Below are 14,117 nucleotides of genomic sequence, written 5' to 3'. Positions count from 1 at the left end.
CTGTACCCCTGTCTCCCAGCATAAGCTCAAGAAATAGCCCCATGAAAACAGAACGGGCAACCAAGGATTCCCTAGAGCACCCCTGCTCCTAGCCATTTCTCTCTTACTTTCCTGACAGCTGGCACAGGGGACTTTTAATGTACAGTGCGTTTCCCTACACTTCCTGGCCGCCTGTTTGAAAAGCGGATCTATTCCTTGAACTTAGTGGGGTATTTCTGGCCTTCATTTTAGGATTTTTATAGATTTTTTTTTTGCCCAGGCCTCAGAGTAAATTAATCCAGACGTTTAAGATATTGACTCTGAGGAAAATGAGTACCTCAATGAGAATTGAAATAATTATAGTTTTAATGTCTCTTAGTCATGGGGCAATCTATTAAAAATGTGATGAGTTCATAAAACTTTCTGAAAGTGTTAAAAATAGTATAAATATCACACCTTATTTGCAAGAATGTAAATTAGATAGTAAGTCTACAACCTAATTCTTGCAGACTGGGATTGATTTTTACAGTGAATGACTTAGGTCTGTCACCTTCCCTTATCTTTTTCTCTTCCTCTCTCTTACAATTTAGCATAATGGTCTGAAAGCATTAATGCAGTTCGCCATCGCACAGAAGATTACCTGTCCTCAGGTCCTGATACAGAAACATCTGATTCGTCTCCTATCAGGTAGAGTCTTCTCTGAGTATTATTATATTATTGTATGTCTTTTTCCATTGCAGTTCTGGCAGTGGTATTTCATTTGGAAACAACACACTGCATGATTTTGAACACTACTATAGCAGCTTTACAAAAGAAAAAACAAAGACATAGATGCCTGTATAATAACTATAGTCTTACTTTAAAACTCAGGTATTTCCCAAATGTTTTCAAGTTATGTCCCTTGTACCCACAAGAAGCTTTGTTGAGTCAGCATCCACAACCACTAACATATTTTTGTCCTAATCTGGTTAGAAAAGGAGCAATGACATGGAAAGAGCACTTAAAATTAGGTTTAATTTTGCTGGTTCAAGGGGATATTCTTCATCCTTGTTTCACTTATACTGCTTTGTGTGCTCTCTCTGCTCCCCTCCAAATTGTTCACATATTTAATGTGTCACAAAACATTTAGAAATGTATAGTTAGAAAAAAGGTATTGAGGAACATTGTGTAAAAGTAATTTTTCTTATTCATTGAGCACGTATTTATTGAACAGTCTCTATTTCAATTTGTGCTTTTTACCTTTTCTTCCTGGATCTTATCTTTCAACACTTAAATTATATCCAAGGTTTTCTAGGAAGATTTTCTCAGTATAGTTTATCTTTAATTATGGTCCCCATATTTTAAAGGTATGATATGCCATTTTACCAGTTTCTGTATTTTATGTCCCTGTTATATTTTTGTTTTAGGTGTTTTGCATTATATTTAACTACATTACTCTCTTACTGAATGAATTGCACTGTTGTCTGGTATTTTTCAGTTGTTCTTCCAAACCTAAAATCAGAAGATACACCCTGCATTCTATCTATAGATCTATTTCATGTTTTGGTAAGTTTATAATTTCTCTCAAGTTTATAATTTCATGTATTTTCCTCATTCAAGTTCATGTTCTTTGTTCAAGATTATAAATTATTGGTGTTCAGATCATGAAATTTAGTCTCTTGCCCATTCTGTTTAAAATAGATATTTGAATGAGACTATTAAAGCCACTTTTTTTCATTTTAATGTTTATTTTTGAGAGAGAGAGAGAGAGAACAGGAGAGGGACAGAGACAGACACACACACACACACACACACACACACACACACACATACACACACACACACTCCAATGCAGGCTTTAGGCTCTGAGCTGTCAGCATAGACCACAATGCAGGGCTCAAACTCAATCATGACCTAATTCCAAGATCATGACCTGAGCCCAGTTGGATGCTTAACTGACTGAGCCACCCAGGCACCCCTCAAAATCACTTTAAAAGTAAAAGCACATTTACTCTTTCTTTTGTAACAGTTCTTGTCCTAGTTGATTACATTGAGTTGGTGTTTGCCTAAGCAGCCTTTTTAAAATATATATTATGCTTTCTTCCTCCCCCCTTTTCTTAACTTGGTTACATTATAAGCAGTAAATGACAGTATGAGCTGTCTTAAAACCGTTGATCATTTGGTGATGGGGACCTGGTCATTGACACATCTAGGATTCCCCCAAACAATGGGTAGGTGGCAACTGTTTTGTCAGTTTCTTGCAGAGGTTTTCCAACCCTGCTGTGATTCTATTCTTTCCAAATAAGTTCTCTATAGAGATCATTAGTGAGGTTTGGGAGTGTGGAGTTTGTGAATACAGGATTAGTCAGTATCCTCCATCCTTCATTGTTCAGGACTCTGTCCATTGGTTATCACTCCTGTCTTGTGGAATCTTTTGGGGGAAACCTTGAAAGGAATGCTGGTAAATAGGCTCTCTACCCTGAGATTCTAATTTAATTGGACTAGCCTGTGCACCAGTGTTCTTTTAAGAGTTCCCCATGTTATTGTAATGTTGAATCTTCTCAACCACAGGATTGAGACCACTACCTAGAACAAGAAGTTTCAGCAAAGGGATAACCTGTTAGGTGATGACTTTTGTTCTCCATTTATGGAACACTATATTCTAAGATATTCTATTGAATAATTAGGGGAAATGTTGGGGTTAGTTATAAAAAGAAACCCACACAGGGACACCTGGCTGGCTCAGTCAGTAGAGCATGCAACTCTTGATCTCAGGGTTGTGAGTTCAAACCCCACATTGGGTGTAGAGATTACTTAAAAATAAAATGTTTAAAAAAGCAACAACAAAAAAACCCCCACACAAACACGCTCTGTACTTTCAGTTATGAGATTAGCTCAAACTGGTCTTTGTTGTCACTCCTGTTGATGTCTGTTTCCTCTTACAGGTTGGTGCTGTGTTAGCATTCCCATCCTTGTATTGGGACGACACTGTTGATCTGCAGCCTTCATCAATCAGTTCCTCGTATAACCACCTGTATCTCTTCCATTTGATCACCATGGCACACATGCTTCAGATTCTTCTTACCATAGACACAGGTAGAGCTCACATCAGTTCTTAACTATAAAATAAATAACATTTGCCCATGATTTATTGGCAAAATTAATTACGCATGTGATTAGTCATATCACATATTTCTAAGTTCTGTGTTATTTCTCCTGTTGAAGGATCATTTATTTGTTTCTTTATGGATGTTGTTTAAACAGAAAGTTAGAAGAGTTGTGAAAGGGATAATTAGCTAAACCACTGGATTCTCTTAACTTGCGGCCACTTCCCAGATATACAGCAGGACCATTTGGACCTGCTGTACCCTTTTTCAGATTTCCTAATCTCAGTCTTGGGGATTAGTCTCTCCAACGTTTGACTCTGCCTGAATATTTGCAGTCGTCTGCTGAGCCTGTTTAGGAAACCATTCTTGATTCCTCCAGCTAGAGCAATGACTCCGTCTCACAGCACTGGTCACTCGTTTCTTGGTTTATAACTCTGTGCTGTCCTACCTCTTTCCTCAGCTCTCCTCCCTCCCAACTCCTCCTTCCCCATCTCAAGTTTCTTGAATAGGGAACACTCAGATTTTAAAATCTTTTCTCACAGGATTAAAGTATCTAGCAACTTTTGTTATACCAAGTAAGTATTCATTAAATGTTTTTTGAACAATGTTCACTTAGGGAGTAACAGAATCATAATTCCATGATGAGTAATACAACATTGTGGAATTATGATATAGTTATTCTTTTATTTTTTTTAAATTTTTTAAAATGTTTTTATTTATTTTTGAGAGAGAGAGAGAGACAGAGCACAAGTCAGTGAGGGCCAGAGAAAGAGGGAGACACAGAATCCAAAGCAGGCTCCAGGCTCTGAGCTGTCAGCACAGAGCCTGACATGGGGCTTGAACCTATGAACTGTGAGATCATGACCAGAGCTAAAGTCGAATGCTTAACTGACTGAGCCACCCAGGTGCCCCTTTACCTAATGGTTTTAATATTTAGAATGAACTGTTTAGATTGAGAAAAAGGAAAAGAACCTCAGTTGAGTTGACACTGTTTATTATCCTGGAACCGTGATATTGAGGTATAATTTATAAATTGAATTGCAAACTCATAGATTAATCTTTCAGAATTTCTTTTTCAGACCTCCCCCTTGCTCAGGTTCAAGAAGAGAGTGAAGAGGCACGTTCTGCCTCTTCTTTCTTGGCAGAAGTTTCTCAATATATAAGTGGGTAAGTAGCAGTTCATTAGTTCAATCTATTTCAGTATTGTTTTGATAGTTCCACTTCTTTGTTCAGTCGTTTGACACAATAACTTTTGAACTATTTTAATTCCAGTTTTTAAAAATCAGTTAAGAGCTTTTGGAATAACAGCTACCTATTCATTTTTTCTGAGACTGAAACAAGTTTTGTTACATCTTTACTCTTATAAGCTATTCTTTACTCTTAATTTAAAGAACAGTTTTGATACATCTTTACTTTTATAAAACTATTCTGGGAACATATGCCAAAGATGATAGAATTTTAACAAATGGCAGCACTTAGAAGTTAAATAATACGGGTGTTTGGGTGGTTCTGTCGGTTGAGTGACTGACTTCGGCTCAGGTCATGATCTCGCAGTTGCTGAGTTCAAGCCCCGTTTCGGGCTTTGAGCTGTCAGCACAGATTCTGAGTCTCTCTATCTCTCTGCTCCTCCCCTGCTCACGCTCTGTCTCTCTTTCCTTCAAAAACAAATAAACATTAAAAAAATTTTTTTTAGAATTTAAATAATATAGAAAATAGTCACCCTTTTAAAGCATTCTATACAGTTGATACACTTAACTAACTAGAGATGTTATTTATGGTTTTATGCAATATGTGACATACATTGGTACTACAGAGGCTAGAATCAGAAGTACAATAGTGCCCCACTGAGCTCCACCTGTTGCCAAACTCTCTCTTCCTGCTTTCATTTTTTTCATCAATTTTTAGTTTGGTTTTTGTTTGGTTTTGTTTTTTAGTTTAGGTAGTGAGAAGGGTAGAGAGACAGAGAGAGGGTGTGTGGATGTGTGGATGTTACTAGACTTTATATTTTATAGCTGTTTTATTTAGGTTTACAGAAAATTTAAACAAAGTGCATAGTGTTACCGTTTACTCCCTCCCCTTATAAATTTCTCCTGTGATTAACATCCTACCTTAGTGTGGTGGATTTGTTAAGATGATAAAGTAGTATCAATACATTGTTACTAACTAAAATTGATAGTTACATTAGGCTTCACTCTTTGTGTGGCAGTATTGCAGGTATCCTATAGAATACTTTCACTGCTCTATGAATCACCAATTTTTTTTTCATTTATTTTTGAGAGAGAGAGACAGAATATGAGCAAGGAAGGGGCAGAGAGAGAGGGAGACTCACAGAATCCAGAGCAGGCTTCAGGCTCCGAGCTGTCAGCCCAGAGCCTGATGCAGGGCTCGAACTCACAAACTGCGAGATCATGATCCAAGCGTAAGTCGGTTGCTTAACTGACTGAGCCACCCAGGTGTCCCAATGAGTCACCAATTTTAATACAGAAATCAAGAAAGTATTAATTTTTTTATCTAACTTAACTGCTTTGGTTAGTTATTGATAAATATATCTGATTCACATTTCATCTTAAGGCTTAGGAAAAAGAAGAAAATAGTTATTTGCTTTAAAAATTTACATGGTAGGGGAATTCACTTTTGAATGCCCCCTCTCTGTAAAGAGAGCTTCCATACTATTTTTATTTTCTTCTACTCTAATAAACTTTTGCCTGTTGCTAATTTAAAATTAATTAATTATTGTTAATATTATTAATAATTATACACTATTAATAATTATTAATATAATTATTTTATTTATCAAATAAAAATCTACATGGTAAAAGATGCAAGATTTGTGGTTTTATGTAAGCAACTTTTAGAAGCTTTCAAAATGGAAGCCATTGCCAGTTAAACATTTTGTTTTAAATGTTTAAAAATTAAATGGATAAAAAATATTTAAACACTTAGCTATGTTTTTAAACAAGGAAGTGTTTAAAGTCTAGGGTTTTAGTCTGATCAGTATTCTTTTCTCTTCTGGAACTACTGCCTGCTAGCTGCAGTGGGTGTGGTGTTCCTGGCTGGTATTTGTGGGTCTCGTTGAAGAATGGCATCACCCCTTATCTTCGCTGTGCTGCTCTGTTTTTCCACTATTTACTTGGAGTAACTCCACCTGAAGAACTGTTTACCAGTAAGTAGGAGAATGAAATTTCGGAGTAGCAAATAAGAGATTTTTTTTTCTTACCTTCAGCCTCAGAAATTCAAGGTGAGAGCAAAACTACTTTTCTGTTCTCTGCTTCTGTCATCTGTTCACTCCTAACATGTGTGCCCTGCTGTGGTGTAGGCTAAAGGTGAGACCAAAAATGAGATTAGCTTAATAATATGCAAAACCTACTCAGGACTCCTATCCATGTATAGCTGATGTACTTGAGCTTATAAAATGTCTGCACACAGAATATAACTGATAGAATATGCAAAAAATTAGAAACATTGGTTGCCTTTAGCGAAGAGAACAGTTTGACTAAGTAGGAGGAAAACTCTTTTTTTGACTTTTGAATCATATGAATATTACAAAAGAAGTAAAATGCTGCTAGGAAAGGCCTGTTTTAACAAAGTGAGGATATGTATGTTTGAGCACTGGTCATTCCCCTTCTTTTTTACTTGCCTTAAATCTAGATCAAAGTAGACAAGGCTTCCTTGTGCTGTTGTATGGGTAAAAATCAGAACATTTGTATGATTTTTGGAAGCATCACCAAAATTGTTCAGAGAGTCTTGTTTTTGCTCTTTGAGATTAAGCTGAGATTATTGGCTCTCAGCTTCTGTATCTTGAACTCAGTTCAGTATGGTTTATTTGATCTAGGTTTGTTGTGACTCTATACAGGCATACCTTGTCATATTGCACATAGCCTTATTGTGCTTTGCAGATACCTTGTTTTTTACAAATTGAAGGTTTGTGGCAACCCTGTGTTGAGCAAGTCTGCCAGCGCCATTTTTCCCCCACAGCATTTGTTCACTTCATGTTTCTGTCACATTTTGGTTATTCTTGAAATATTTCAAACTTTTTCATTATTATTATATTTGTTATGGGTGATTTGTGATGATTGATTATGACTGGCTGAAAGGCCAGATGATGGTTAGCATTTTTTTAGAATAAAATATTTTTTAATTAAGGTATGTACATTGTTGTTTTAGACATGATGCTACTGCACACTAAATAGACTATGAATAGTAGAAGTGTAACTTTAATAATCACTGGGAAACGAAAAATTCACTTGACTTGCTTCATAGCACTGCTTGCTTTATTGTGGTTGTCTAGAACTGAACCAAAATGCCTGTTAATGAGGTGCTACTTTCCACGTAGCTTTTTTTTTTTGCATTAAAAAAAAATCATGCATTTATCTAATTGGTACTATAATACAGCAGTGAATAAGATTAAGTCTTTTACTGGGAGGAGACGGAATACATACAAACAGAAATATATAATATAATGTCAAGTGGTAGTAAATGCTACCAAGAAAAATAGAGAGTGCTCAGTCAGAGTGTGTAATAATACCTTTAGATAGATAGTCACAGAGGGCTTCTCTGTGAGGAAACACAGAACAAAGATACATTGAAATAAAGATGGGGTTGAACTGGGCAGAGAGTTGGAGGAAAAGTATTCCTAAACAGAAGGAATGCTAAATGCAAAGGCTGTGCTTGACATCATGAAAGAAGAGTAAAGAGAGGAGTGTGGCTGAAGCATCATGAACGGGGCGAGGGTGGTAGGAGATGAGGTTCAGGATACAGCCAAGGGCAGATCTTTGGTGGGGTGGGGACTTTATGCCATAATAAGGACTTTGTGTTTTGTGTCTTGTGGTGGTGTGGCATTGGAGAAACCTCATCAGGAGAATGAACCAGCTTTACATTTTGAAAGAGTCACTGTGGCTTATTTGTCACCCACAGTTTTATAGAATATAGAGATGAACATAAACAATGAAGAAACTCTTTTACAGGTTGACCAGGTAAGAATAATGTGCTTATTAAATGCTTGTTATTCTCTTGCAGATCCTGCAGAAGGAGAGTACAGTGCACTCTGTAGCTATCTATCTTTACCCACAAATTTGTTCCTGCTTTTCCAGGAATATTGGGATACCGTAAGACCCCTCCTCCAGAGGTACTGTGATACCAAAATGTCACCGTTGGGTTGTTTTACTGTTGTGTTCCTAATTCACACACTCAAGGAATTGGAGAGAAGTGCAGCAGCCATGGGCAGCTGGAATTCCCACTAGTCCCACCATAGTTACCATTCCTTGTACTACTCTTCCCCAAAGCTGCCATTTCTTAGGAATCATCAGGCAGGCTGGGGGTGGGGGGAGGTGGTCATGTTGTCAGCAGCCACAAAGTCACAACTAAATAACAAAAGAAACCAAATCAGGGCTCTGTCTAAAACAGTAGTATGTAGGACACATCTCAGGAGGGTGTCTGAGGGGGAGTCAAAAAGTCCTTTGGGGGGTCAAAATGTATTTGTTAAATTTCCCTGCGAGAGGTGGGACTTTTTTCAAGAAAAACTTTCTACCCTATCATTTGCTGGCCTCTCTAGTGTCCTTCCCTATCTTTGCCTCCACCATTTTCCATCTTTTTTTTTAAATATAATTGACATGTAGCATTGTTTTAATAATTAATTCTCACTGTTACTCCTACTCTATCCCCCCCATTAAGGATTCTGACACCCAGTTCCAACATGTGTTTGGGAAGGGTGTTTTGGCCACACATCTAACAGGCAGTTAACTGACACCAGCTGGGTGTCCTTCATCTCACCACAATCCTACACCGTCTACCTGGAGATGGCATCAGATACCACTGGTTAAGGGCTCATTGCTGTAAGACTAACATGCCTACATATAGACACATTTCAGACAGCTTCTACTAGCAAGTCCAAGGTTGTCACCTGAGCTTCTGACCTAATGGCTATAGAACAGAGACTCCACTGACCCCTCCTTAGGTTCAGTTAATTTGTTAGAGCAGCTCACAGAACTCAGAGAAACATTTTACTTACTAGATCACCAATTTACTCAGGAGCAGCCAGGTGGGAGAGATGTGCAGGGCAAGGTACAGGGAAAGGGAGCCAACGCTCCATGCTCCCTGAACACACCACCCTCCCCAAATCACCACGTGTTCACCAAGGTGGAAGTTCTCCAAATCCTGTCTTATTGGTGGTTTTGGAGGCTATATTACATGGGAAGATTGATTGAATCAGATTAACAGAAATGGGACAAAATAAATAGACAGATACAAAAACAAAGGGAAGAAAAGCAACGGGGCAAGGTGAATTGTAGAAGTCTAATGGACAGAACATGGAAAGAAGGGACAAAGATTTGGAGAGGGTGGCTCACTGATGAACACTGTGCTAAAGTTGTGATGACCCGTTTGCTTTTTCTCTTGGCTCCCCATGTAGGTGGTGTACAGATCCTGCCTTATTAAGCTGTTTGAAACAAAAAAGCACCGTAGTCAGGTTAGTTTTACTTCTCAGTCCTTTCCTACAGGTTGTGTTTCCAAAAGCAGTTGGTTTGTTGAATATGTTTTCTAGTCTGTCATCTTCATTCTTACTCAGTACGTTGTTTACTACATTTCTCTTAGGACTTTGCCAGAAATTAGATTCTTCCTGCAATTGATTTTTTTCTTGGAGGGGCTGTCCTTACCCTCTTAAATTGTTTGATTCCACCAACTCCTCTTTCTTAAGTGTGTTCATGCATATTAAAAAGCACAGGAGGGATGGCATCTTGGAGCTGCTGGTATATTACAATCAGAGGATACTGACAATGTTCCTATACACCTTATTTTTCCTTTCGAAAAAAGAGTAAGATATAAATAGAACTGTTCCCTCTACCCCTTCCCTTTCTAACTATATACTTAGAGACTACCCAACAAAACTTTTCTTCAGCCCTCCTATCTCCTTTAAGTTATGGCTCAGTCAAAATGCACCTTTTCCTCAAGGACCGATTCAAATCTGACCTCATCCCACAAGTCTCTCCTCATATACCCTCTCATATGTGTGTGTGCATGTGTACCTGCCAGCACCATAAAGCACTCAACAGTAAGCTCAACAAGGCCCAGATCGCATGCTTATTTTCTTTGTAGCCCTCCAGGGCCTGTTTTATGTTATATGTATCTAATTTTTATTCAAATTGAATTGTATCAGTAAACAAGCAGAATAATTGACCCCCAACCTTAAATGCTAACATCAGTAGTACCATTTTTCCATGGCTAAAGCAAACATTGTGACACAAAGTGCATATGCCACCTTCATTTCTCATCTTTTCTCACCCTTTCAACTTCTTTAGCCTTCACTGTAAATGTGCATAATGCTGCCTACCCCTTAGCCCCCCTTAGAGATTATAGAGTCAGCTTTTATAACATAGATACAGTTGCATTTACATCACCAAGAAACCAAAGAGTAGAGTAAAAAGTTTAAAAGATGAGTGCAGGGGCCCCTGGGTGCTGCAGTCAGTTAAAGCCTCCGACTTCGGCTCCGGTCATGATCTCGCATTCGTGGGTTTGAGCCCCACATTGGGCTCTGCGCTGACAGCTCAGAGCCTGGAGCCTGCTTCCGGTTTTGTGTCTCCTCTCTCTGCCCCTCCCCCTCTCATGCTCTGTCTCTCTCTCTATCAAAAATAAATAAAACATTAATTTTTAAAAAAAATAAAAGTACATATTTTAGGGCTGTTAATCTCACATATTTTTTCCTTTATTTCAGTTCATTTTGTGCCTTTTGAACACCCACTATTTCCCAGCATGGTTCTAAAATACTTTGGGAGCTTAAAAGATCTAACACATAACAGCTTTTTGATCATGGGAAATTTATAATCTAATTATGCACATAAACCAAACACATAAAACAAAGTATAATAGTATATGGAACGTACTATTAATTCTATAGAAATTTAAAGAGTAAAGATTTTTAATGATGCCAGATTACTCTTAGAGGAGATAATTTACCTGAGTGCAGAAGTAATTACAGAATTTAAGTTGATTAGGGCTTGAATAGGACGTCCATGTTATTCAGATATTCTTCTGCAGGGCATTCATGCAAAGCTTTTATTGTATCTGTTTTGTATGGTAAGAATGAATAACATTTACAAACATGTATCAAGTACTAAGTACATTATGTTCCACTTCAGTATCTTACTGAGTCTTCAATAGCTCTATAAGTTTCCTTGATTCTGTTATTTATATTTAACATTTCTTAAATCAGCATGAGTCTTTTATATTTCTTTCCCCCTAACCTCAAAAACTTATTATTAAGTTGATAGTATGCCTTATGACTGAGAAAGTATAATATATTCATCTTGTAGGGGTGCCTGGGTGGCTCAGTCGGTTAAGCGTCCGACTTTGGCTCAGGTCATGATCTCACAGTTTGTGGGTTTGAGCCCCGCATCAGCCTCTGTGCTGACAGCTAGCTCAGAGCCTGGAGCCTGTCTTCAGATTCTGTATCTCCCTCTCTCTCTGACCCTCCCCTGCTCATTCTGTCTCTCTGTATCTCAAAAATAAATTAAAAACATTAAAAAATTTAAATAATATATATATTTTTTGTTAGATACTGGAGAATTTAGGATTTGTAGCTGCGTCTGATTACAAAGGTGTCTGATTACAAAGGCTTAACAACTTTTTTATATTACCTTCCTAGCCATACGGAAATCTAACTAGAACAATTTAGTCTTCAGGAAGAGTGTGAGTTGAGTTTGAAAAGGAAACCAGCTGATGAAAGACTTGGAATTCTAGGTGCAGAAGCTTAGAGTTAATGTTGTCAACAGGGAGAATTACTATGGGGTGCAAGTCTGGATCCTTTTGTTATTTTCAAGATCCTTCTATTATTTGGACAGTTTTTAACATGGGCTTATTTACTCTTAAGTAAAATTGTCTTTTAAATTATATTTCTAGATACCCTAGAAAAAGAAACAGTTTGATAGAGCTTCCAGATGACTATAGCTGCCTCCTAAATCAAGCTTCTCATTTCAGGTAAGAAAAAACATTTAAAAAATGTTTTTTTAAGCTTGCAATTGGTATGTACCACCACTAGCTAACTTTTTAAAAATTGACCACTGAGCATCTTTTATAACAGTGATTGTCAATTTCTTTTTTATTACTGAGGTGAGAACCACAAAACATACAGTTAATGATGATAAAGTGTACAATTCAGTGCAATTTAATGTATTCACAATGTTGTGCAACCAACACTTCTCCCTAGTTTAAAAACTTTTTCATCATCCCAAAGAAACACCTTATTATCCACTAAGTAATCACTCCCCATTTCCTTCTTTCCCAATCCCCTGGTAATCAATAATCTGCTTTCTATCTCTGTGAATTCGTCTACTCTATATATATCATATAAAAAGCATCATATAATATATGATTTTTTGGTCTTGCTGCTTTCACTTAGTATAATTTTTGAAGTCCATGCAAGTTGTAGCATGTATTCAGTCCTTTCTTGGCTAAATAATATTGTATTGTAGGGGCGCCTGGCTGACTTAGTTGGTGGAATTTGAGCCCCCTGTTAAGTGTAGATATTATTTAAAAATAAAATCTTTAATATTCTATTGTATGTATATACCAGAGTTTGTTTATCCATTTATCCATTGATGAGCATATAGGTTGTTTCTCCCTTTTGACTATTATGAATAATGCTACTATAATCGTTCATATACAAGTTTCTGTGTGGACATATCTTTTCCTTTCTCTTTTATATATTCCTAGGAGTAGAATTACTAGGTCATTATGGTAATTCTGCATTTAACTCTTTGAGTAACTACTAAATGGCTTTCCATAAATGACTGTCCCATATTACATTCCCATCAGCATTGTAAGCTTTGAAGTTTTGAGAGACAGAGATAGAGAGCCTGGTGGGGGGTGGGGGGTGGGAAGGAGGAGGGGGAGAATATCAAGCAGGCCCTGTACTGTCAGTGCAGAGCTCAACATGGGGCTCAAACTCATGAACCATGAGATCAGGACCTGAGTTAAAATCAAGTCAGATGCTTAACCAACTGAGCCACCCAGCTGCTCCAATACACATTTTCTTAATGATCATTGATGTTGAACATCTTTTCATGTGCTTTGTGGACATTTATATGTGTTCTTTGGAGAAATGCATGTTCAAGCCCTTTGCCCATCTTATAATTGGACTGTCTGTTTTCTTGTTGAGTTATAAGATTTCTTTATATTTTTATTGAAGGGAAGGGAGACTCTTCCTTACTTCCCTCTTGGTTCTTTGGGTGGTCAAATAATTAAATCGACGAAAGACAGATCAATAGGAGAGGAGTGCCTGGACAGCTTAGTCAGTTTAGCGTTTGATTTCAGCTCAAGTAATGATCTCACATTTTAGGAGTTTGAACCTCGCATCAGGTCCATGCTGACAGTGTGGAGCCTGATTGGGATTCTTTCTCTCAGATTAATAGGAGAAAAACTAATTTCATATATATAGGAGATCATAGAAATATAAGACTCATAAAGTAACTGGCTTTATACCTTCTAGTTAAAGAAACAATTATTTGTGAAGCTTTGACAAAACAAACGGGTTTAGGCTTGGAGTACCAAATTAATGAAGAAGTAAGAGAGTTTATATATACAGCTTTCTTGATTTTGATTTCCCTAACTTTGGCAGTAAGGGTATTTTCTATCCTTCTGGTATAGGGAGGATTCCTTCACCTGGAAGATTTATCTCCTGCTTTCAGGAGAACAAAAGAGGTGTCAGAGTATCCTTTTTGCACCTGCTGTTTCTTAAGTAACTTTAATTCAAAATAATCAATATGCCAAAGTAGCATATTTTGGGGTGGCCTGTTCTATTCTCCTTTAATCTATTCTTAATAGTTTTGTACTTTAGCTCTGTATTTAAGCTGTCGATCTGTTTTGAATTAATTTTTGAAATAAAGCAGGAGGTCCAGCTTCATTCTTTTTTTTTTTTTTTCATGTGGTTTCCAGTTATCCCAGCACCAATTTTTAAGAGACTATTCTTCCCTCATTGGATAGTTTTGGGACCCACGTTGAAAAGCAATTGGTCAATGATGTTTGGATTTCTTTCTAAATTCTAAGGTCTATCCCATTGGTCTC

At 37.3% G+C, this 14,117-nt stretch overlaps 1 protein-coding gene and 1 long non-coding RNA gene across 6 annotated transcripts in view; one reads left to right on the top strand and one right to left on the bottom strand.

The window, feature by feature from the left end:
* Window positions 1-14,117, top strand: part of UBR1 (ubiquitin protein ligase E3 component n-recognin 1) — a 128,333-nt gene that overhangs the window by 101,851 nt on the left and 12,365 nt on the right. For 2 of the 5 annotated variants that reach the window (XM_029952759.1, XM_029952758.1), the window contains 8 exons: window positions 570-666; window positions 1,457-1,524; window positions 2,904-3,054; window positions 4,145-4,232; window positions 6,095-6,228; window positions 8,082-8,190; window positions 9,472-9,528; window positions 11,955-12,032. In XM_029952759.1, the coding sequence (XP_029808619.1) occupies window positions 570-666; window positions 1,457-1,524; window positions 2,904-3,054; window positions 4,145-4,232; window positions 6,095-6,228; window positions 8,082-8,190; window positions 9,472-9,528; window positions 11,955-12,032 (782 nt within the window). Of the gene's footprint in view, window positions 1-569; window positions 667-1,456; window positions 1,525-2,903; window positions 3,055-4,130; window positions 4,233-6,086; window positions 6,229-8,081; window positions 8,191-9,471; window positions 9,529-11,954; window positions 12,033-14,117 lie in introns of those variants that run through there. The other 3 variants (XM_029952760.1, XM_029952761.1, XM_029952762.1) reach the window with 3 other exon arrangements.
* The window catches only part of LOC115302804, an 87,682-nt gene continuing 76,408 nt past the window's right edge, over window positions 2,844-14,117 (bottom strand). Inside the window, exons 3-5 of the long non-coding RNA XR_003913641.1 lie at window positions 11,013-11,120; window positions 6,283-6,382; window positions 2,844-3,077 (exon numbers count right to left, since the gene is read on the bottom strand). This is a non-coding gene — a long non-coding RNA (uncharacterized LOC115302804). The remainder of the gene's footprint in view (window positions 3,078-6,282; window positions 6,383-11,012; window positions 11,121-14,117) is intronic.

The sequence above is a fragment of the Suricata suricatta genome, chromosome 9, assembly GCF_006229205.1.
Source record: "Suricata suricatta isolate VVHF042 chromosome 9, meerkat_22Aug2017_6uvM2_HiC, whole genome shotgun sequence".
Lineage (NCBI taxonomy): Eukaryota > Metazoa > Chordata > Mammalia > Carnivora > Herpestidae > Suricata > Suricata suricatta.
This window is presented reverse-complemented; position numbering and strand designations above follow the sequence as displayed.